Source organism: Sander lucioperca, chromosome 1, assembly GCF_008315115.2.
Source record: "Sander lucioperca isolate FBNREF2018 chromosome 1, SLUC_FBN_1.2, whole genome shotgun sequence".
NCBI lineage: Eukaryota > Metazoa > Chordata > Actinopteri > Perciformes > Percidae > Sander > Sander lucioperca.
The window spans coordinates 10,541,982-10,565,590 of record NC_050173.1 but is presented as its reverse complement, the minus strand read 5'-3'; the positions used below and the strand labels follow the sequence as shown (position 1 = coordinate 10,565,590).

Sequence of the window (23,609 nt, the reverse complement as noted above, 5' to 3'; positions counted from 1 at the left end):
ACACACACACATTGTTTTAAAGAAGACCTTCTTAATTAAATTATATTAACTAGTTTGATTTGCTATTTTAGTATGAAGATAAACCCCCACAAAAAAACACAAATAACTGATTATTACATGAAAAATATGTTTTGTTTTTATTGAGTTTGGAACATAACTTAACAGGTCCAGAGACCGTTCATTTGAGGATGGTGTCAGAATTGGCTGCAGAAAGGAGAGAGAAAAGGGGAAAACATGTTAATAGAACATGTTGTGGATATAATGTTGAAATGTGGGATGCCTCATTTGAATAAACAACAATAAAAGTAATGTTTGTGTGACAGACAGTTAAACAGAAGGAACCAAGAGTGTGGTCCTGTTTTACCTTCAGACAGTTGTTTGTAGATGCGCTCCTGCTCCTCTCTGGCCTTCTTCTCCACTTCCTCAACCCTCTTCTCCTCCTCAGCAATGGGCTTTAGGTAATCTGAACAAGAAAAACAACACAACCAATCATTATTTCAAAACAAACCTGGAACATTTATTGTAGCTTTACGCAGTGTGCAAAATATCCTAATGACAGAGGAGTCCAGCATCATGAGCACACGTTAAAGGTAGAAAGAAGTACAGTTACAGTATAATTATAGAAGCTTCATACTTTATATACTTTAAAAGATCAAAGCAGGCCTATGTCAGACAGATGGATTTTCTTATTATTTTTACTAGTTATACAAGGACTGTTTAATGTATGTATGTTAATGTATTTCTTTGGATAAGATTTTTTGATAGTTCACCTATAAACCTAAATAAGACTATTAAAAACATGTATATGAAAGGAACTTTACTAGTCCCTCCCTTCTGTCTGACTGTTGCCCTTGGAGTTTGGACATTGACAAACACGACTGGCGCATGCGCCGACATGAACTTACCGAACCTCTGTTTGCCATAGAACACGCCTAGCAGCAGAGCAGACCACCTGGCCGTCTGAAATAAGTGATTCAAACGTGTTAACTAGTGAAGCAACTTTTACTAACCAGCTAACCTAACTAAGTAAGACATGTCAGCAAAACAGCTTTAGATAGTTAATTTCTTTAACAATATTTAAGAACTCCATTGCATCTCATGTGACTCACTTTTAAACAGTATTAGCTGAGAGATAACCACCTTTCTGACTTTTTGTTACGGTTCTGTCTTTACCAATAACGTTACCCAGAGAGTGTGGTCACCGTTTAACAAAAATAACGCAAAGTTAACGTGATGGGGGTGAAGTTTAGCTAGCTACTTATTCTATGACCCTTCCCAACGTGAGTTACCTCTACAACTAGCTAGTCACGTTAATGATAATCACGAACTTTGCATTAGACTGACGCAGAAGCTCCAGATTGTAAGTTACAGCTGCTGTTGAATGTTCACCTGAACAGCCTGTCAATGTCATCGCTAGCAAACATTAGCTAACATGCTACTATAGCAACTGACATTAACGGCCAGTCCACCGATAGCTGCACATCTAAAAATGAAAGCTTCCGTTTCAAATGAATGTTTTCACTTTAAATGTAATACATCATGGCAATATTCAGGTCAAATAATGTGTGTTATTAATATTAACGTTACCTTGATGAGCGGCGACACTGCGACTGGAGGTACCATGGTGAAGCGAGGAAGTGACGTCCGGGGGCCGGGCGGAAGTCTTTATTCTTTTCTTCTTTTCTTTACTTAGTTAATCATGGATTTCAGTTAAAACCACCGGAGGTGCATATTAGCCAAACGTAATTTTTACGAAATATATATTATTGTCATTGCTTCTTCTTCTTTTTTTTTTTAAATCCAAACAATGGACTAAAGCAACAGACAAGACAGTTTCAGAATGGACTCACCCGCTTCATAAGGTAATGATGCCTAAACAAAGTTAGCAAAGAAATGCACAATTAGCTAAATAAATACATATTTACTCAAACATGAACATTTATCATATTAATTTAAAGTGATAAAAACTAATTTAGTTTTGCCAGATAAAAGATTCTGGCCAGTTATACATGTGTTGCTCAGATATGGGCAATATTGCAAATGCAAGATAGTCCATACAAAATTCCTGTTCATACTTGGCAGCATCTCATTAATTAGTTATGAGATACTTTTATACAGTTCTTACAGGTGTACTGCTAGAAAACAGTGGAAACAATCCTGTGCATGTTTTAGGGCCTATGAATCATTTAGCCTAGTGATTCATGTGATGTTTACAGTAGCCTATGTCACTGATGTGGTCTTAATTATGTTTTGCCAGTCAAGGGCCTTCCACCTCAACTGTGGCACCACCTCATTTTGGTAAAGCTGTGGAAACAACTAAACATCCAACCAAATATTATTTTAAAATTAATGTTCTGCTGATTATTTTCTCGATTAATCAAGACATTTTTACAAAAAATATCCATCGCAGTTTATTCAAATTTCTTGTTTTATCCGTCCAATAGTCCAAAACCGATTCAGTTTGCAATGATATGAAAACATGGAAAAGCAGGAAAAAAAACTCACATAATATTTTTTGTACTTTTGCTTGAAAAGTGACTGAACCGATAATTTGATCATTATTATTGTTGCTGATTTATTTTCTGTTGATCGAGCAATTAAGTAATCAACTAATCGTTTAAGCTCTTCATGTAAGTTGAAACTTATTAAGTTTGGGTAGGTATACCATTTATTGTTCTTAAGTCTTTATCTCTATCTCTATAGTACTGTATCAATAACCTAATTGACAGCAAAAATTAAACTACTTGAAGTGTGAAGTTTTCTATTGTTGTAGTTCCTGATGGCTGCCACTAGATGCTGCTGATATCCCTTCTTGCACAGAAACTGCACAGAGAAGGTCATGATTGAGGAGTTGCAAATTCTTTGCTGCTGATTTTTTTTGACTTTTGACAGTTAAAATGGTCTTCCTTCATCCTCACACATCTCATACACCAGCACACAAGTTACCCAAGTTTAAAAACATCACACAACTGTGTATGGTAATTGTTACTGTGAGATATACTCATAGAACAGGAGCACTCTCTCTATACCATTATGCTTTTACAAACTAAGATGTGTAGAGAAAATCAAACAGTTTCTTTCTCTAAAATTGCATTTCATAATTGTATGTACAGTATTATTGAGGAAGTTTGGCACTGAAACAGTTGTTTCGTTTACATGTTGAAACTTGGGGCAAAGACACCAGAGTTAGTTTACAGATAGCAATGCAATGTACATACAGTATCATATCATGGACATTAATTAAAAGTCAAAATAGCAAGTAATGAACAACATGTAGCTATTCCTATGAAATGCAAAACACAGTAGAAGCAAACATGTAAATACAGTGCTGTGGAGATTTGCAAATACTGTTGTTCTAACAAATGTTTCCCACTTTGTTAAAATGCTGCAAGTAACATAACCCCATCAGATTGTTTTGTTGTTTGAAGAAATACAATTTTGAAAGGATCACATTGTTCAAAGTAATTAAAGCTAGCCTGATTCCAGATTCAAATGTTGATTGATAAATAATGAAGGGAAAGATGATAATTTGGTCTGATTATCAGGCTAACCAAAAGCAGCTCCAGATGTATATTATCAATACACATAATAAATAACATGAACAATATCAGTGTAAAACAATACACCTAGTGCAGGATGTTTCTAATCGTTGTCATAGACGCAATCTGAAAAGAAAATATAACATTGATTAAAAAAACATTGAAAGAAATGGTGATTTATGTCCACTGTGTGGATATTTACAAATTATATATTTGTATGAACTGATTAAAAGATTCACTGAAAACATACCATCTCCAATATCATCGTAGATATCACCATCGCTGTAAACACAAAAAACGAAACGATCAGTTTGGTGTTGGTGTGTGTGTGTGTGTGTGTGTGTGTGTGTGTGTGTGTGTGTGTGTGTGTGTGTGTGTGTTTAGGAGACAGACAGAAAGCAAGAGGTGTGTGTGTGTGTGTGTGTGTGTGTGTTTAGGAGACAGACATAAAGCATGAGGTGTGTGTGGTGTGTGTGTGTGTGTGTGTGTGTGTGTGTGTGTGTACATGTACATGTTTGTGGTACTCACTCCGTTACAATGTGGCTGGTCGAAACATAACCAACTGTAAAATACACACAGGCAGATTTTAGATTTGGGATGGTCCACTTTTGTGGTGCAAAGAATGAAAAAGCTGTAGTGTAGAAACCTTGATCACATGTATTGATTCAATGTCTTTGCAAACACAAACCATAACAAGCAGCAGATACTCACACTTGCCCTCCTCGTTCCGACAGATGAGTTTATTATCCACGGCTTTAACAATGACGTCCAGTGTCTCTCCTGCTTTGACTGGAAGCTCCTTCACACCCCACTTCTTGTTAGTAAGGGTCGGGGTGATGGTCACCTGGTACAGCACCTTTATCCCACCCTCATACTGAAAGAGAATTACATCATCAATATTGTGACTGTGTATACATTTTATTTTTACATTCTTGATCAGAGATTTCCCTTGGTTGGTGAAAGACTTGGGTGCGCATATTGGCGAAGGGGTTTAGGGGTAAATCCCTCAAGAATGTTTTTCAATAATTTGACATCGTTTTGGACCATTATTATCACCATATGTGTGTCTAAAAACGTTGGAAACGCTAGAGCAGACAATAAATAAATAACGCTCAAAAGTTTAAAGACAAAACTTGCTAAATAAGTCCAATGGGGACCAACTACAACCATTAGATCTTAGTATAATTTTGTTAGTTTTGATGCTCACATTGATTTTACATTCATTCGACTTAGGTGCTGCCCAAAATGGCTCAGGTGCTGCACCTATGTCTTATAATCAGCCCTGTTGATGATGGCTTGTTAGTTTTTAATGTATGAAAAAAAGTTATTTAAAGAAGTTTGACCATATATTCACTACGATGATTATACTTAATATCCTAATGAATTTATATTCAAATTGTTGTTGAAGTATTAGCTTTTAAAGCAGTAGCTTTTAAATTCGAAAAATACTAACTGTACTATATATGCACTATAGAGCTGTTCTAAGTTTTTCAGCAGGGATCCTGGTAACTGATAAAGACATGCTTAAAGACATTAAGGAGCGACAAACTTTAAACTTTTTCCTGAAGTCCTTCTCCTCTTTCTCAAACTTTTTCTGCTTCTTTGGGTCCATCTCTTCAGTCTTGCTTTTGCCTTTCAGGGGTGGAAGGCTGGAGAGCAAAAACAAATGATTCTTTGGTCACTTTTTTTTTTTTTTTTTTTTTGTCAACCACAATATGTCTTCTGAGTCTGACATTTTTGAAAATACACTTGAACACGTGGATCTGAATGGACGTTATTGTAAGGTTATTTTGTTTTAAGATTGATGCAAATGTACCTGCTGATGGGAGGAAGGGGAGGCACATTTTGAGAGTCAATATCGTCGTATAGCTCCTCATCAATCGCTGCTCCTGGCTGATCTGTGATAACATGTGGAAGAAGAAGTCAGTGATGTACATGTTTTTTACTTTAAGACACCTACCATTAAGAGGGGACACATTTTAATCAGACTACATAAAACAATCGATAGTCAGCTATAAAGGATGTAAAGAGAAGGTGTGTGTTTGCATTTTGGCTAGTGAGGTTTAAAAGCCATAATGCCATAAAAGCCATGACATAAAAGCATGAATTGAGTCCAAAGTACAAACTTCACTTATGAGATCAAATGCAAAGTGTAATTATTTAAAGTGAGAATATGTAACTTTAGCTGAACACCAGCCATTGTGCCTACAATCTACAATGACAGTATAATTGTAAAAGCTTAAATGTAGCATGACAGAAACAGAGAAGAGTCATACAGAGTGACTCAGTAATGGCAATTGTTCAACAATGTCTGTCTAAAGTCTAATACATTAGCCACTATGAGCTACTGGTCATGACAGACCAAAATAGCAACACCATTATGTGTATTGTATGGAGCGAGAGTGTATTTTATTGCTTATGAATTCAACTTCTTATTTGTAAAAGGGAAAATGTTTTAGGTCTTCTTTCAATAGTGACATACTGTAGTCTCGCTTTAACAATGCCAACTAAGGACCAAGGACTGTTTTGGGTAAACAAATGACCAAAGGCCAGTTGCATAAGGCTAAAACTTCTGCATTCATTTAGAGTTTGTCTTCCTACTTGCTTTTATTAGAGAAAAGGATATATATATATTATACTTTTTTTTTCTCACTCAAAACATGGTAGCATATTACAGTGAGTGATACCTGAATTCCCCTCTGCAGTAAACTGGCTGGGTGGAGGCACTCTGGTACAACAGAAGAAAAATCAAAATGTTACATAATTTATATCATGACAATATAAAAAATTCAAGGTTGATTCAAAGCAGCCCAAATGAGAAATGATATTCATGAATTGCAACACAATATTTTAGTTAGTATACTTGAGGGTGTTAGCAGCAGATGGTGCCCTGATTTTTTGATTAAGTCAACAGTCATACATCAATTACAGTCATGCAAATGTCTCAAGAAGATTAGGAAAGTCACAGATCAGCTGCACTGATTGTAATCATAGAAACAACACTTTGATTTCAGTTTGCTAATTAGCATCCTTCGGTGTTATTCAGTAAGAGGTGAAGGTTTTGATCTGATCTGGGGAGAAAATCAACATCAAAAAGCAAATTCATCTGAGAGGAATTGTTTAAATGTTGAAAGGGAGGAGTGACGGCTGAAAGATTAGGGAGTGGACAGTAGATCTGTGATTGGTCAGTCTTACTACTGAGTGTATTTTACTCTTTAGTGCTGGCAAGACGTCTGTTCCGGTCAAACATCCACAGGAAGCCACGAGGCTTCGTAGAACAAGACCTGGAGTCTGGACTAGAGAGCCAACCAAGGATGAAAAAAACCTGCATTTCTTTTTCTGTTTACTTTTTTTTTGGTAACTTTCCTGTGTATCCATCACAAGCATATTGTACTCATATTCAATTTATACGGTGGCCGACAGGGGCAAACGCCCTGCAGCTTAAGAAAACACACGCAAATAGACAAAACACAAGCAAATTAAGAAAACAACTTCATTAATTTGACAACACATGTGCAGCATTCAGCAAACGCGCTGCAAATACACACAACACAACCAAATACATAAACGCACTGCAAATAAAAAACGATGCAAAAAGAAAAGCACACAAACCCAGAAAACAAATGCAACAAAAAAACGCTGCATCCAGATTACACAACGGAAGTTCTCCAGGCCTCTAGAGGGAGCAGCTAGTGGAACAGCTGGATTTTCGACCCCACGGGGAGAGAGAGAGAGAGAGAGAGAGAGAGAGAGAGAGAGAGAGAGAGAGAGAGAGAGAGAGAGAGAGAGACGGTGTAAATATGAAGTCTATGTTTGAGATCTGTTTTCTCTCGTTTGGTGGGTGTGTCTCAGCTCAGGTCACAGGTGATACTCACTCAGCAGAGACGTCTGTAAACTCGTGGTGATAAAACATTTAAAACTGCATCAGCGTTTAACGTTGACATTTGTTTAAGCCATATTACATGAGAGGGTTTAATTTCGAGGTCTGAAATTACTGAAGTGTAGGCCTCCTCAAGTGTAATATTGTGATTATACAACAACGGTTACCAACAAAATAAGTGATCAATCTGTATTCATATTGTGGAGCAATTCGCTCTTGAAATACAAAAAACAGACAGGATGTATAGTCCCTCCCTGTTAGTAAACTAGCCAATTTACCGTGGGATTTATCAAACTGAATAAATCCCGCCCGCACATATAAACACAAAACTGCTTTGCTAACTCCAACGTGTTGTAAGTAAGACATCTGCTGAAAAAGTTATTATATTTATTAGCATGATTGTCGTACTGTTGAGTTCACAAACATCCAAAACACCAAAGTACAAACACATAGCGGACCAGACGCAAGCTTTTATTTTGAAAAGCCGAAGCTCGGGGACAGCACCAGCCGGGAGGGCATGAGACGGGAGCATAGACTGTATATTAATAATATATTATGTTATTATTAATAATAATAATAATAATAATAATACTATGAATTTAATATCGGTTAATAACAGTCGAAAATCCAGCTGTTCCACTAGCTGCTCCCTCTAGAGGCCTGGAGAACTTCCGTTGTGTAATCTGGATGCAGCGTTTTTTTGTTGCATTTGTTTTCTGGGTTTGCGTGCTTTTCTTTTTGCATAGTTTCATATTTGCAGCGCGTTTATGTATTTGGTTGTGTTCTCTGTATTTGCAGTGCGTTTGCTGAATGCTGCACATGTGTTGTTAAATTAATGAAGTTGTTTTTCTTTTTGCATCTCTTCTTTTTTCGGGGTTTGCGTGCTTTTCTTTTTGCATCGTTTTTTATTTGCAGTGTGTTTATGTATTTGGTTGTGTTGTGGTATTTGCAGTGCGTTTGCTGAATGCTGCACATGTGTTGTCAAATGAATGAAGTTGTTTTCTTAATTTGCTTGTGTTTTGTCTATTTGCATGTGTTTTCTTAATTTGCAGGGCGTATGCCCCTGTCGGCCACCGTAAATTTACCCATTTAAACAAATCAGTTCTCACCTGACGTCCAGGTTTGGATCAATAACATCATCATATATTTCTCCTTCGTCTCCTGGTAGCGGGGGTAGAACAACTACAGGACAACAGCAAATACATGATGTAATTAGTGACATGTTTAACTCTGTGAAACAACATTGACATTAACTGAAGGCAAAGATTGTAACTAAGTGTAATGAAAACACTTCATATTATTGTGAGGTTTTACTCATACCTCCTGGTCTTTTCATCCCACTGGGGAGAGAGAGAGAGAGAGAGAGAGAGAGAGAGAGAGAGAGAGAGAGAGAGAGAGAGAGAGAGAGAGAGAGAGAGAGAGAGGATATTAACATTGCAACATATTAACATTGCAACAACAAAGCTTCCTGAATATGTCAGAACTGTTGTACTGGGTGCCATTCGATATACCAAACTGACAGAAATGTTTGATTTTTTTTCAAGGACAATGGTTAAATATTTCCAACTGTCTGCATGGATGTGTTGCATAACTGAGGTTTTCTTATTGGCAGTTTATAATGAGAAAAAACACATCTAGTACTAGTGGCTCCCATGATTTTACTTGTCTCCATTCTTACAAAAGTGCAGCTCATCTGTGAAACTAGCTGATGTAGAGTTAGAATATATAATTCAGTACCTGTTATCAGGAGACACCACGTCGATGTCATCGTATACGTCAGGGTCGTACGCCTGCTGAGCATGACTTTTCAGAGTGTTAAAGTCAATTTCCACTGACGTGGTCTTCACATAACCAACTGTTAGAAACAAAGAGCAAAGTGAAATATTGAGTTGATTTATTGTCCTAAGTTAAGATGTCGAGTGTGATTTATTGCATGTCTGAAGCTCAAATATAGACTATTTGATAAAAAATGAGAATATATAAAAAATAAACGATAATAAGGACAAGATTGACTGATTGAAATTTATTTCAAACATGTAAAAGAAAACAGAAAAGGTCATACAGAAAATAATGTTTCACAAACTACAAAGAATAGACATACATGAATAATAAATACATTTTTTTTTTATGTTCGAAAATGAGTGGAGGAAGTATTTAATCCCACCCCTTCTCCACAATTCATTGTTAGTTAACAGCTTCCTTTGTCATAAATGTTTTGTTTGTTTTAAATAAGAGATGTAATAAAAGTCTTATTCTGTATTCGCAGAGGGGACTGGAAGGATGTGATGGCCAAAAAGAAGAAGACAGGTGAAAGATGATGCAAAGGCAAACATGAAGAAGTGAAGAAAATGTAAACACATGTAAATAAATGTGTGAACTTACTGGATCCATCCTGCGTACGTCCCAACCATTTTCCCTCTGGGTTGCCCTGGACACGGATGATGTCCAGGCTTTGTCCCTGCTTCAGAGCAAGGTCAGTCTTACTGCTTCGGCAATCCAACCGGGCTTTCCCTTGGTGGACGACCTCCAGGGGACCAACCAACTAACACACACAGCCGTGCAAAAACACATATGCAAATAGACAAAAAGAGATTGTTACATTTATTTATATGACATTTTGGGGAGTTTCCGCCTTTAATTGATAGAACAGCTAGGTGAGAAAGGAGAGAGAGAGCGGGGGAAGACATGCAGGAAATCGTCACAGGTCAGATTCGAACCCTGGACCTCTGCGTCGAGGCATAAACCTCTCAGTATATGTGCCACTGAGCCAAACCGGCCACAGTATGACATGCTTTTGACAGAACAATATATTTGTCACTTTCTAAGGGTCTAGCTTCATATTTAGTCTTGTTTGCTCACTTTGAACTTCTTTCTGGCATCTTGTTCCTTCTTCTCACGTTCCTTCTGCTCCTTCTTCTCAGCCTCCAGTCGTTTTTTCTCTTCCTTCTCGTCTTTCTCTTTCTTCTTTTCTTGTTTTTGTTCAATCGCTTCCCTTTTGGGATCGAGAGAGAGTTGATAATAGACAGTAAATTATAAATTGTGACAGATTGATAAACAAATGCACTTGCAAGATGTGGCTCCTAAGATGACACAGCATATTTTTAAGAAAGAGGACAGCTAAATGTCAACATGACCGATTGGCTGAGTGACAAAATACAAAAGCGTACACTATCTTAAAAATACCCAGTTAATCTATTTAATTGGGATCATTTCTTATAATGGAATTTATCATAGTATCTTAGCCTATGCTAACTTGCAGCACACAGTGTTGGGGAGTAATGGAATACATGTACCGGCGTTACGTATTCAGAATACAAATTATGAGTAACTGTATTCCGTTACAGTTACAATTTAAATAGTTGGTATTTAGAATACAGTTACATTGTTGAAATCAATGGATTACATGATGATACTTCTCTGTTTCACGAGTTTATTCACTCTCTGAATAAATTAAGGCAACACCATGCATTTCCCAGAAGCCCCAATATGAAAACGAAAAAATGAGCTATTTGCGTGATCACTGATAGAGGTAGAGATGGAGCCGGAACCGACACAACAGAGCCATGGCAGGAATGCGTTTCTATCTTGGAAATTCAAACAGCATTTCACATTAAAGAAAGAGAAGGGAGAATGAAATATAACTGTGCAATGCAACCTCTGCTTGCCAGCAACCAACCTCCTTTCAGCGTCCAAATTACTTAGCATCTTAAAGTAAGTTTTTTTTTTTAATTAGCCAAGGGTAGTCGTCTGCTGTAGTTTTACTGGTCACCTTCCTATTTTATAGTTGACGTGCGACTTTGCATTCTCCTATGTGCTGATTTACTAGCCCCAGAGCCATTTAAAGACTGTCTAGCCCCGTTTGACATGCTAGCTAACGTTAGCTAAAATTAGGTCATGGTAGCTTAGACTGCGGTTAGATTTTTGTAGTATGCAGTTCAGGACTACAAATACAAAAATCTATCTGCTTGTTCAGGTACACATTCAGCCAGTTGGAACAGAATAACACACCAGAATAGGCCTGTTTAGTAAGCTGTATGTGATGGCCGCATTGTTACACTTATAAAATGCAATTCAATGTGGAAGTAATCCAAGTATTCAGAATACATTACTCAGATTGAGTAACGTAACGGAATACGTTACAAATTACATTTTTGGGCATGTATTCTGTATTCTGTAATGGAATACGTTTTGAAAGTATCCTTCCCAACACTGGCAGCACATCACTAGACGGGCTTTTCCAAAAGTGCAAAACACAAACAATACTAGAAAACACAAATTAAAATTCATCAATGAAAGTACATGCGAGTGAGAATGAATGACTTCTTGTAGTGTTGCAAAACAACCACCAGAGAGTAGTGTTAGTGAAGTTAGACAAGAACACAGCTGAACTGGGATTAAAACCAACACTTGAGTGAGGGTGCTCAGTAAATTGTTAAACATGTACTTACAATATTGAAATCAGTGTGTTGGATAAACAGGTAAAGATTTAATGACGAACACTCTCTCACCATCGTTCATCAAGATCCTCGTACATCTCTCCATCATCATCATCGTCATCATTTTCCTCCTGGGCCGGAGAACACGCGAGTAAAAACAGCATTAGTTCAGCAGTAATTAGTTCATTTTCATACATCATACAGTACATACTTTTTCATCCTTTTCACCTCTGCAGACCTTTTTAAAGACATATTTAAAGGGGCGCTATGCAGTTTTGATTTCTCTGATTTCTCGCTTTTTGCTTGCAGGTTTCTCTATAGAGCTCCTCCTACAGCTTCGGAATAGATATTTGGCAGCTCCTATGTTTACTTGTGTCTTGACTCCTCGCTCGGTCAGTCTGCCGTTTCCTCTTTCTCTGTTCCTCCGACAATGCTTTCCTAGCTTTCTGCTTCTTTTTCACTTTTTGCTGGCTCAGCCATGATGATAGTGTGAAAAACTCCATTGCTACTAGGGCTGAACGATTTTTGAAAATAATCTAATTGCGATTTTTTTCAAAAATATTGCGATTGCGATTCAATATGCGATTGTTTTTTAAGCTCTTTGTCTTCTGTATTATTCAACAAAGACAAGCAATAAATCATTGTATAGTATGAATAACACAAGATTAGATAGATTAAACAAACTTTCCTGGAGGCCAGGCCTGTATGTGATGATGAAATTAGGTGATGCATGAATTTATATGAATGACATCTTTTATTGAACTACTTCAGTCACAGTAGTATATTGAGCACTGACCAAGCCTGGTGTAAACATTCATATGAAAGTCAGAAACAAATCACACTCAAGTGCCGATTGCAGAAATATAAAAACAAATATGTGGCTTTACCACACTTAGTAGTATTTGGATTATTTAGTTGATTGCACATTTTAAATACTGTCTTTGAACTAGACAGTTAAATAAGTAAAAAATATATATCTAAAATGGTGTATTTATTACAGCGCACACAGAGGAGCTGCCTCCAGCCCCTCCCCTCATGAAGTTCGCGTGCCCGTATGCATGACAGCGTCACAACGTTGCACTTTCTCAGAGAGGCTATCGTTACGTTAGTAGTAGCATGTTGCTGGTGTTCTTGCCGTGGGATTAACTGTACTAATAAAACCGTTGAAACAACGCGGCCACGCTGCTGTGAAAGCTCCCCGAGCGTCATTTATCAGAGTCTGGTTGTTACCCCTCTCCTCCACTCCATAGATTTATAATGGAGCTAGCTAACTGGAGCTAACCGCTAATCAGAGCTAATTGTTGCTAACCGAGCCTTCAGTTCTGCGTGCCTGTATCCATTAACTGCATGTATGGACTCGAGCCCGAATAAAACCCTTCATTTTATTAAAATGGCTGTAAAAGTTTTAAACTACAACTCAAAGTTGTTTGAATGACCGAAATCTGCTCAAGGTACGGCGTAGCGTTAGCGTGCTAAGTTGATGCTTTCTCTGCAGAGTGCAGACTGATTTGCTCTCGCGAGTCACATGACCAAATCGCAGCCTTTGCGATTAGGAAATCGCATTTTAACATATCGCGATATAATTGCAAATGCAATTAATCGTTCAACCCTAATTGCTACCTTGTAAGCCGGTTCCTGAACGGGCGTATGTGTGCAGTGCCGTGAAGTAATTCGTTACATCGCAAGACCTGATATCACACGATACTTCCTGGTGCTGAGGCCGGCGCCTCGCCGGCCCAAAGTTGCAAGGTGGTTTTTCCTGCAGTTTTTTCATTCTTTCCTCTAAGCTACGTACGTCAGTAAGTGAATGCGACACTATTCATACAGCCCGAAGTACAGCACTGATGCAATTGTCTTCAGTTCAGTCTGTTGTAGTTGTAGTCCAAGATGTCACTTTCAGTTTAGTACAAAAATAGTCTATACAAGCGCTTTTTAAATAAGGTTAATAGTGCTGCAGTAGTCAGTTGTTCACTTTGAAAATTGAAAAGAAATTGGGAGAAAATGTGCTGAACACCTCTAGTGTCTTCATGAGCACACGTGCATGTTCTTATCTTATTGTGTCTGCTCCTGCACATGTAACTGCATGCAAATCTGTATTTATGTTAGTAAATCAGCATGTCTCACCTTTGCCCTCTGACTTGGGTGACCTAAAGAGAAACAACAAATCTACATTACAAGATATTTTGACCTTTGTGGAATAGCTACGATCATCATGATCCAACTTGTACTTCATATCTGACTATTTTTATTACTTCAGTAACAGTCACAGAGAGTTTCTCAAATTTTTTATCTCCATTCTGAATCATGTAAAAACAACATTTATGTTTTTAAGTTTCATATGAGAACTAAACTGTCTTGACAACTATTGATAGAAACTACAAAAAAACTGCACAGTTTTAGCCATATAGTATATCATATGCAAATTACTAAGATAACCACCCCAAAGTAGGTAAAAAGTTGGTAACAGTAAGACAGACTATTCACAGCCAAGATATACTGACTAATATAGTTCCATGTATGTGTGTCTTCTGATATGTAAATATTGGTACTATGTTCAGCATCACACAGTCCTTTTCTGTCTTCCTGTGGTGGTAAATAAACTCACATAAACGCCTTGCCATATCAAGACACATCACATTTGATCAAATAGTGAACATTACTGAACCTGAAGATGGTGGTAGAGGTGGAGGAGCACTCTTGAATTCATCAACATCATCATAGAACTCATCTTGCTGGATCCTGAAAAGGACAGTCAGGATTTACCTTTTGTTAACAGGAGAAGCTTTATCCAGAAGACCTACTGTATATACATTTGTAACTGTGTTTGTGTGTGCATGAATGTGGGTTACATGGCTCCAGGGTGTTGTGGGGGCAGACTAGGAAGCGCAGGCGGAGGGGGAGTCGGGGTCACATGGTTACTTGGGTGAGGGCCCAGAGGAGTTGGCAGAATGGGTTTCTTAAAGGTGCCAGGACCTGTAACAAAAACACATGGTGTTAAAATAGACAATTTACTGTAAGTGTCTTTACCCTTCAATTATATATGTAGCTATAGATAAATAGATGGATAGATAACTTTATCAATCCCCAGAGGGGTAACTAGCATGGTTGCCCATGCGAAAAGAAACCTCAAGTCAGACAGTCCCCAACAAACAATGTGACAGTGTGAAAATACTCTATTACTGTACACGTTCTGTGTTTCAAATCAATTATCAGAACAATTGGGTTAGAGGTATCAAAAGTGGAAATACTCATAATGGTGCAAAATAGGTGCATGTCAGTGTTATCTATCCATCCATCCATTATATGTAACAGTTTATCCTGTTCACAGTCAGGGGGGCTGGAGCCAATCCCAGCTGACATCGGGCGAGAGGTGGGGTACACCCTGGACCAATTAATCACAGAACAACCATTCATGCTCCCATTCACACCTACAGGCAATTTAGAGTCAATAATTAACCTAACCTGCATGTCTTTGGGCTGTGGGGAAACATAAGAAACCACGGCAACACACAGAGAACATGCAAACTTCACACAGAAGGACCCAAGCCAACCAGCGGGTTCAAACCTGCAACCCTCTTTCTGTGATGTGACGGTGCTAACCACCATGCCACCCCTGTCAGTGTTATATCTTATATTATTGAATTGTGATCAGTGATCAGTGATGCATTACAGTGTGAGCAGCTTTCCACTGGTGGAGCTGATTTTAACTACTTTATATACAGTTGAATGATTTCATTTTAATACTTTGCAGTCTGCAAAGTAACTAGTGGAGTAAAAAGTAGAAATTCTACCTCTGAAATGCAGAGGAGTAGAATTATTATAAAGTAGCAAAATATGGAAAACCTCAAAATTGTAAATAAGTATAGTACTTGAATGAATGTACCGGTAATTAATTCACAAACTGTGGTTAAAGTTCACAGTAAAGAAATCAAATGAAGCGACAACAACATCCAAACTGTAATTGTTGGTCTTCTGCGTTTCAGCCAACAGCCATCCCTTACCTCTGACTAAAGATCAATTCAGATCAGGTGTGTGTCTAAAAACTGAGCCTCTCACCCGAAACTATGCCTGTTTGCTGGAACTTACTTCCTCATGTGGTAAAACAAACTAGGCTGTCAGAGTGGATAGCGAGGAGGAAGGAGAAAGGAGAAACTGGACAGGGAACTTGGCCGGGTGAAATAGAGGAACCAAGTGTGTTTCTGTGACTTTGGTGTCTTATCTATAGCTCTGAACAACTTTACAGCCGCTTCTGTGCAACTTGCACACATTTTGTACAGAATGTACAAAAGGCAAATTCAAATGCTACATGAACATATCTTAAAATGCTAAGAATAATTGACTTTTAAAGCTATCATGCAAAAGCAGAAGGTGTTTGTATTGCTGCTTGGTCAGATAACCAAAAGTAAACTCTGCAAAACAACTGCAGGTGACGCATTGCTAATGCCACTGAAACCACATAAACTTGTGAATTCCTTTTCACACTTCTGAAACGCATTCAAAAAGTCTGTCAAAATTAGCACTGATGGTGACAGAGAGGATATGCACTTGAGACAACAAAATATTGTATGAAGAACCCCTTTTATCTGACTGTAGCAAGACCTGCAAACTGTTTACTGCCATTTAATCTTCTTGACAGCAAACGCCTGGTTTAGCTTAGCTTTCAGAGAGTTTAGAGAAATTATGTTGAAATCCTTTGCAGTGTTTGAATTGGTGTATTTGTTGCATATCGATTGGGACCAGGGGACTAAAGACATATCATAACAAATGGAAAACAAATTATGTGAATGCAGCCAGATATAGTTGAAGTGTTCCTGCCTGTGGGGCCACATGTGTGTACCTGCTGGCTGGCAGAATCACTCTTCTAACTCTATTTTCCAGCGAATAAAGTGATTTGTTCAGTATGTTGCCTTCTTAATGGTTATACATTAGATAGAAAGGAGATTTATAGAGAAAAAGCAATAAAATGTATACTTTAGACTCTATTTTTTCTGTAAACCATTACATGATTTTTCATTCAATTTGGAAGAGCTAAGGTGTTTAATTAGTCAGTTACGTAATCTTTAGTTATTCAGGTCAATATGTATTTTGCAGCAGAGAGCTGAGAGCAAATTACATATCCAAAAGATTAGAGCCAGATAAATCAGCAACCTCTGTTGTAGCCATGATTTTACTGAGGTCATGAGTCCATATTTCCGCATGCAGTGCAACCCCATCCCCATAAGAAACGTTTAATTTCTTTTTTTCATTTTTTTCAGTCAATATATATTATCTGTACATTTTATGAAAGTCAAATTTGGGTTTCAAAGAGTTCTCCACAGTTTCAGGAATATAATTCTGTTGGAGAAATACTACTTCCCTTTATATCAAGCCTACGGATATTGACTATAAAAATGTATATGATCATAAGAATCAGGTTGTTAAACCACTAAATTCACCAAATCAAAACGTATGTCCTCAGTCTCCTTAATGGCATCTAGTCCTCACAAATGACACTATCACTGCAAGAGGACATAGTGTCTCTAACTTCAAATGTGTTGTCAAAATGTTCATTCCAGTAGTAATGTGTCTTCTACAGTTCATAACTCTGCAGTTATTTTTTTAGATTGAAATCTGTTCAGTTTCAAGGCCCAAACTTTACCAATTCATGAAGTAGTAGTTTTGATTTATACTTTATACTTTATACCAATAAAGGCCACATGTAACAGAGCTCTTTGTAACATGCAAAGGTAAAAGCAAGAACTTTTCTGCTGAATCTTAATGAAGAATGCCTGCTGTAACACAAAGTGGGATCACACATCTTTGAGACCTTTGAGAGTGTGAAGTTGTTATTATTTTTGGGTGGGGCTTCGGGCTACATTTTAAAATGCAACTATGTAATGCATTGCACCACAGTGAGGATTGATTTGTGTAAATACTGATATGTATATTCACTCACTGAATTGGTTGTTACTTCTTATCATAATCAGTAGTTTTGTTCATTTATGGTGTCACTATTAAACAGACTAAAATACTGTTAATTAAGTCCTACTTACCATTATCAGAGGCCACAGCACCTCTTCTAAAGCTCTCCAGGTTGACATTGGGGGGTCGATTGGGCTTGGCAGGAGCAGGGCCCAAAGCTAAACTGTTGGGGAGGGGGTTACGCTTGGGGCCTGAAGTGGCATCACTGATAATGCTGCTAGTCTGAGGAGAAGGCTTCGGAGGTTTTTTGATGCTAGGTTTTTTAATGGCTGAAGGTATTGGAGGAGAGACTGGGTTAGTGCCAGTGAGGGGAGGTTTGTTGGCTTCGTGTGCTTTCACGCTGCTATCCGACTCCTTGTTGAAGGTATTCTGAACAGTCTTGAAGTTGGGGGGCGGCTTAAAAGTGTAGTTTGTCGGAGTGTTAGCAGTGTTCGTACCAGCTCCTGCAGATTCTTCATTTTGCTGCTTTAATTTTACAAAGCTGCTGCTTCGTTTTTGTGGTAAACCTCCACCACTGTCTTCTTTCACCCAGCTGGGCTTGGAGTTGAATGCTGGAGAGGGTTTAGGAAAGGCAGGTTTGGGGTCAGACGTGGTGGAGCTCAGGAAGGGCTTGCTGAGAGGGGGCTTCTGTAGAGGGCCGTTAGCTTCAGGAACCTGCAAAGGTGGCTTCAAGGGTTTATTAACAATGAAAGGTTTTTTGCAGGTGTTGGTGTCATCCTGGGTGTTTTCAAACCGGCTAGCCAGGGCTTTAGCTTTGTTTGGTTCATGTGCTTCTGTGTCACTTTTAGTTGATACTGTATTTTTCAGAAAAGTGGGTTTTGGAGGAATATTTATTGCACTGCCTGAGAGGCTCTCCAATACCGGTTTTCTTGTCTGTATGTTCGGGCCAGAGGAGAGGGTGGGGTGCAGGGGTTGTTTGATGCGTCCAGCCGGTGTGGAAGAAGTCTCGTCTATGCTCGCCCCACTCGCTTGGAAGCGAGCCATCATGGCCTTTACATCGGCTTTGTTTTCCTAGGAAGAACGGAAGAGGATCAGAAGTAGAGTTAATAATCAGAATACAAAATCTGAATTAAAAATAAGATTAAGATGTGCTATGCATGCCAGAATGGAAAATGACTTCAGCAAACAAAAGTCCTAAAAAAGAAACAGAAACTGTTTGACAAAGCAAAAGAGGAATAAAAGCAAACAAAATTCATAAATCCTTAGACTGACACATTCACATAGGACCAGAAAGTTGCACAACTTTAAAATACCTTCCTATCAGGGCATTTCCAATTAATGTAACTCCGGTTCCCTCTGTGGTTACTTATTACCTCCTCCAAGGAGTTTGTCTGTTTGTCAGCAGAATTACGGAAAAACTGGCCTGATTTTGGAAGGCCATAGTATGAGCCAAGAAAGAACCCATTTGAAAATCTCCAAAAATTTGGAGCGGCTCCAATTCACAGGACAGATACACAAATTAACATTGTTTGGGGTATGTTATGTCATAGACATAAAAACATTTGAAGCACACATCTGCTGCTGCGAGCACATACTGCTTCTCCATACAGTATATAGTACATACACATACTGTACAGTTTGTGGTGTCCCAACTGGTATATAAATATGACATTGTTACTGTGTCAAAATAACCACATATTGGTGTGGCTGAATAACCCAATGAAAATCATATAAATAACTAAAACTGGGTCAAAATCATTTATTTTGAGTGTGATCGGTGACCCAGTGGTTTTTATGCTCATGGGTACTGGGTCGGTGCTAGATTGACCCAAATTGGGTTCAAATTGACCCAGTGTGTGGTGTGTAGTTGTATCTGTTCCTCTCTTTTCTCTAGGCCACTCATAAACCACTAAAGGAATGTCCTGTAATCTACAATTTCCTTCATTTATCTAAATAAAAGCTATTTTCTATGCTATGGAAACTATTTCTATTATTTGGATAATGTAGCCTATACATAGATGAGAACTGGGAACCAAAATGCATTCCTCACATGATATTAAAATGTATAAATAGAGCAAATAGGATGTCTCAAAAGACAATGTTAGATAAAGGTTAAACAACACTTTTAGCAAATTGTAATACGTTAAGTAGGAAGTACTATAAAATAGATGGCTTTGCACATTCTTCAGTGTAGGTGAACAAAAAGTAGTTTTGTCAGGTATTGTTAAAGAAGAGGGAGGGATATTAATGATATGCCTGTTTTGAGGATGTATGATCCTTGGCAACAAAATGGTTTATAGTGTATTATTGCAATTTGATTGTTTATTACACTGAAAAGAAGTCTATAATAAGAAATATATAGTGTTGCTTTGGCTAAGGCACACATGGATGCATTCAAACATCTTGGTCATGCAGCTATGTGCTACAATGAACTGACCAAGCAGCAGCCACACCTATTATAATGAGGCAGGTTTGACTGGAGTCCGCACCATACCAGGAAGTGTAGATAAGAGCAGCATGCTGTTCCTACAGCAGAGCAGTGAAAGCGGGGGAGAAACGGTACAACAGAAAGTAGAAATGTACTGCTAAATGGGAAGTTACACCACAGTGAATGTCAGATCGTATAACAATATTCAAAAACCAGTTAGAATATTGCAAAAGAAAGTCACACTTAAAGTACACCAAACCATTCAGTTGCCAGAAAAAAGAAGAAGCTACTGTGTGTTATTGTAACTAGAATGATCTCAGTATGATGTTAGTGAGTGATGGAAAAGCCAAGTCAAGCTTATTAGTATAACTAATATCGTCTTCTACCGACCATGTCTCCTAAAAATTATGTTTATTATGTTTTTTTTTCTTCTTATATGGCATAGAAGTTGTAGGAAAATATTATGGTTTTGGTGAAATACTGAAAAAGATGATTGAACACCGATCTTTTCATAACCTTAACTTGCCAAAACTTAAAAAATGTGAATCATTACTACGAGCAGATATTGTGGGAAAAGCAATGTACAGTTTGAACATGTTGCAGCTTCGCAGACTGGACTTCTCCGCTGTCCACTCATCTATCCAACCATCATCCAAAATATAGCACTGCGTCTATTCAGTTAGTTATAGCTCCAAAATATCTTATAGCATACTGGACACACAAATGGTCAATGGAGAAGCGAGTGATGTTGGAGGATTTGTTTTTAGTTTTGATATTTTTTTTATTCCATTGTGACACTGTGTGTGTTGTTGAGAAGGCCACTGCCAACCTTTACTTTAAATCAACCACCTTTCAAGCCAACCGAGGTTCCGTATTTGGTGCTGAACAGTGGTGGAATGTAACTAAGTACATTTACTCAAGTACTGTACTTAAGTACAGATTTGAGGTACTTGCACTTTACTTAAGTCTTTTCTTTTCATACCACTTTCTACTTCTACGCCACTAAATTTCAGAGAGAAATATTGTACTTTTTACTCCAATACATTCATCTGATAGCTTTAGTTACTAGTTACTTTACAAATTAAGATTTTTGCACACAAAACACATGTACTGTAGTTTATAAAATACAATGTTTTATTATAAATTAAACTAGCCATCAATATACAGGCCTACAAGTACAGCTGAAATGATTAGCCGATTAAACACTTAGTTGATTGACAGCACTGTTTTGATCGGATTTTTCTGCATTGAGTACTTTTACTTTTAATACTTTTAGAACACTTTCCCCTCATGATACATACTTTTACTTAAGTAACATTTTCAATGCAGGGCTTTTACTTAAGTAAAGGATCTGAATACTTCTTTCACCACTGGTGCTGAAAGCATAGGCTTTGGCTGAAGTGTTCCTATAATGGTGCCAGTAACATTTTGCAGTGGTGGCATTATGCAGGGTGTTATCACAAAGCCTGACATGATGTGGCTGCATACGAAATCAGAGGAAAGTTTGTCAATCGCAGTAAACAAAGAAATCCCCAATATGTCCTGCCAGTTGCAATTACCACTTCTCTAAATGTTTGTGCAGTTGCAATTTTGTAAAAACTAAAACTACAGATACATTCTGTAAAATCCTGTAAGACCTTTCAGAATAATGCAACACATCTAAACAGAACCCCAAACTGCAGTCAAAGTGACCATAAACTTTAGTCTTCTGAAACTGCATATCTGTGAAAAGTGTTTAGTTAGGATTTATTGCAGGGCTGTTAGACTGCATTAGTTTCAGCTACGTGTGACTAATAATCTGGCAGCACGCTGTACATTCTGGATAAGCACAGGTTTAGATTTGGTTTACTCTGTATACAGTTCATAGTTTTAGTGCAGGGTCTCTTTTATTATGTGTAAATTCATGTGGAGAAGTTAAAACCACAGTATTGTTATGTTGAGAACAAGACTTTAGCCACTGGATGGTTAGGTGTTTAGCTAGTTCCCCTGTTATTGCAAATATGAATTCAAATCCTATTGTATATGCAGTTATTAAACACAAGTATAGGCTATTTAAAGTAATATGACCTGCAGAGAGAAGAATGAGAGAAAGAGATCTTCTGGTCAAAGCAAAGAGGAACCATGATTTCTATGTGATGAAAAGTGGAGGCCAAAGTTGTCTTACACAATCTAGATGACACAAAACCACACACACACGCACGCACATACACACAAAATACCCTAATGGTGGCTCCTGTTTTTACACAATATATATGAAGAAATTAAACAAAATCATAAAATGAAATTAAAATAATCTTGTGTTTTAAACACTATATTAGGATTAATAAAAGCCCACAAATCAATAAAGTGACTTTTTAGTCCAAGTTCTGTTGAATGCATTTTAATATAATAATCAATAATCATACATGCAGTAACTTGCTCAAACAAATTACACTGTCAATTTCATAGGGACAAGAATGAATGGCTACTTGAAGGTGTTGTTGCAAAAAAAATACTCATAGTATCCAGCTTTCTTTCATTACATCATACCAAGGTACTCCAGAGTAATTCTTATATCTACAAAGTGATTTTTAAATACATTTAGTTGACAGTTAAGTTGTACTCACCATACTGAGAACAGCAATCCCAGGTGCCTCTGCTAGGTGTAAATGGTGCAGTGTAAGTGGTGCAGAGTGTGTTTGTTCAGTGTATCTGTGTGAGTTTCTGTTGAGGACGAAGAGAGAGAAAGGCACGAGATAAAGTGAATGACAAAGATAGTGACAAAGCATTAAGTGTGTGTGAGTGTGTGTCTGTGTGTGGGGAGGATGTACACACCAGTTCAGTGATATCAGCAGACTACTTGACTACTTCCTCTCTTGGTAGAATGTCTGTTTTAATGTGGCTGTGAGTCTCCCAGCCTCTGTTATCTGTGTATTTTGATCTCATGAATTTGCCTATACCTGGCAAACTCCCTGCACTTTTCCTCTGTTCTCAACAACTGATGCCCACTCACTCTGTGGCACGTCAACAGAAAAAACACTGTGGTACTTGTTCCTTAGCAACCGTATTAAACAATTTAAATACCTTCGGTAACAAGGGACATTGAGGACATTTTAAACGACAAGTAGAGGGCTTTTAGAGCTGGTAATAGGGAGGAGCTAAAAAAGATAAGGGAGGCCAAAGAGAAATATAGGAGGAAGCTGGAGTGGAAACTCCAGCAAAACAATGCAAGAGAGGTGTCGAAGGGCATGAGAACCATCACTTGGTTTTTTCAGCTGACAGTGGGATTGAGGGAGGAGTGGATATGGCATGAACCTGTTTTTTAACAGGTTTAACTGCACCCCCCAGCCTGTCGACTTCCAGAGTCAACTCAGAGACCAAACCACTACACCCCCTCCCCCTCCTATCTGCTCTTCCTCCTCCAGTGGGGGTCCTACTCCTCCCCC

The 23,609-nt window shown here is 38.0% G+C and overlaps 1 protein-coding gene and 1 long non-coding RNA gene across 6 annotated transcripts; both read right to left on the bottom strand.

Moving 5' to 3' along the window:
* Positions 1-45: 45 nt before the first annotated feature.
* Positions 46-1,681, bottom strand: LOC116035002. Its single transcript, XR_004101257.2, has 3 exons — positions 1,588-1,681; positions 365-463; positions 46-204 (listed from the first exon to the last, which is right to left on the bottom strand). It is a non-coding gene; the product is annotated as an uncharacterized LOC116035002 (long non-coding RNA).
* A 969-nt stretch (positions 1,682-2,650) lies between these two features.
* Positions 2,651-23,048, bottom strand: fybb (FYN binding protein b). 5 transcript variants are annotated; one of them, XM_031277862.2, is made up of 19 exons: positions 22,791-23,048; positions 17,888-18,827; positions 14,705-14,828; positions 14,521-14,594; positions 13,980-14,002; positions 11,928-11,986; positions 10,279-10,411; positions 9,802-9,961; positions 9,157-9,274; positions 8,740-8,759; positions 8,529-8,601; positions 6,752-6,835; positions 6,227-6,267; positions 5,356-5,437; positions 5,089-5,188; positions 4,251-4,413; positions 4,068-4,101; positions 3,790-3,821; positions 2,651-3,665 (listed from the first exon to the last, which is right to left on the bottom strand). In XM_031277862.2, exons 1-19 carry the CDS (start codon positions 22,950-22,952, stop codon positions 3,643-3,645), a joined length of 2,445 nt encoding a protein of 814 aa, XP_031133722.1. In that variant the 5' UTR covers positions 22,953-23,048; the 3' UTR covers positions 2,651-3,642. The 5 variants fall into 5 exon arrangements, 4 of the variants coding, with proteins under 4 accessions (XP_031133722.1, XP_031133723.1, XP_031133724.1 ...); XM_031277863.2 differs by having other exon boundaries at positions 8,740-8,756; XM_031277864.2 differs by having other exon boundaries at positions 8,740-8,747.
* Positions 23,049-23,609: the final 561 nt, after the last annotated feature.

Excerpts from the sequence above, each read along its gene's own strand:
- fybb (XM_031277862.2), bottom strand. The coding sequence starts at position 22,952 with ATGCTTTGTCACTATCTTTGTCATTCACTTTATCTCGTGCCTTTCTCT. Across the intron at positions 14,003-14,520 it reads ACCTCTACCACCATCTTCAG|GTCACCCAAGTCAGAGGGCA; the intron begins GTTCAGTAATGT and ends GTTTCTCTTTAG. Across the intron at positions 5,189-5,355 it reads CCCCTTCCTCCCATCAGCAG|CCTTCCACCCCTGAAAGGCA; the intron begins GTACATTTGCAT and ends TTTGCTCTCCAG.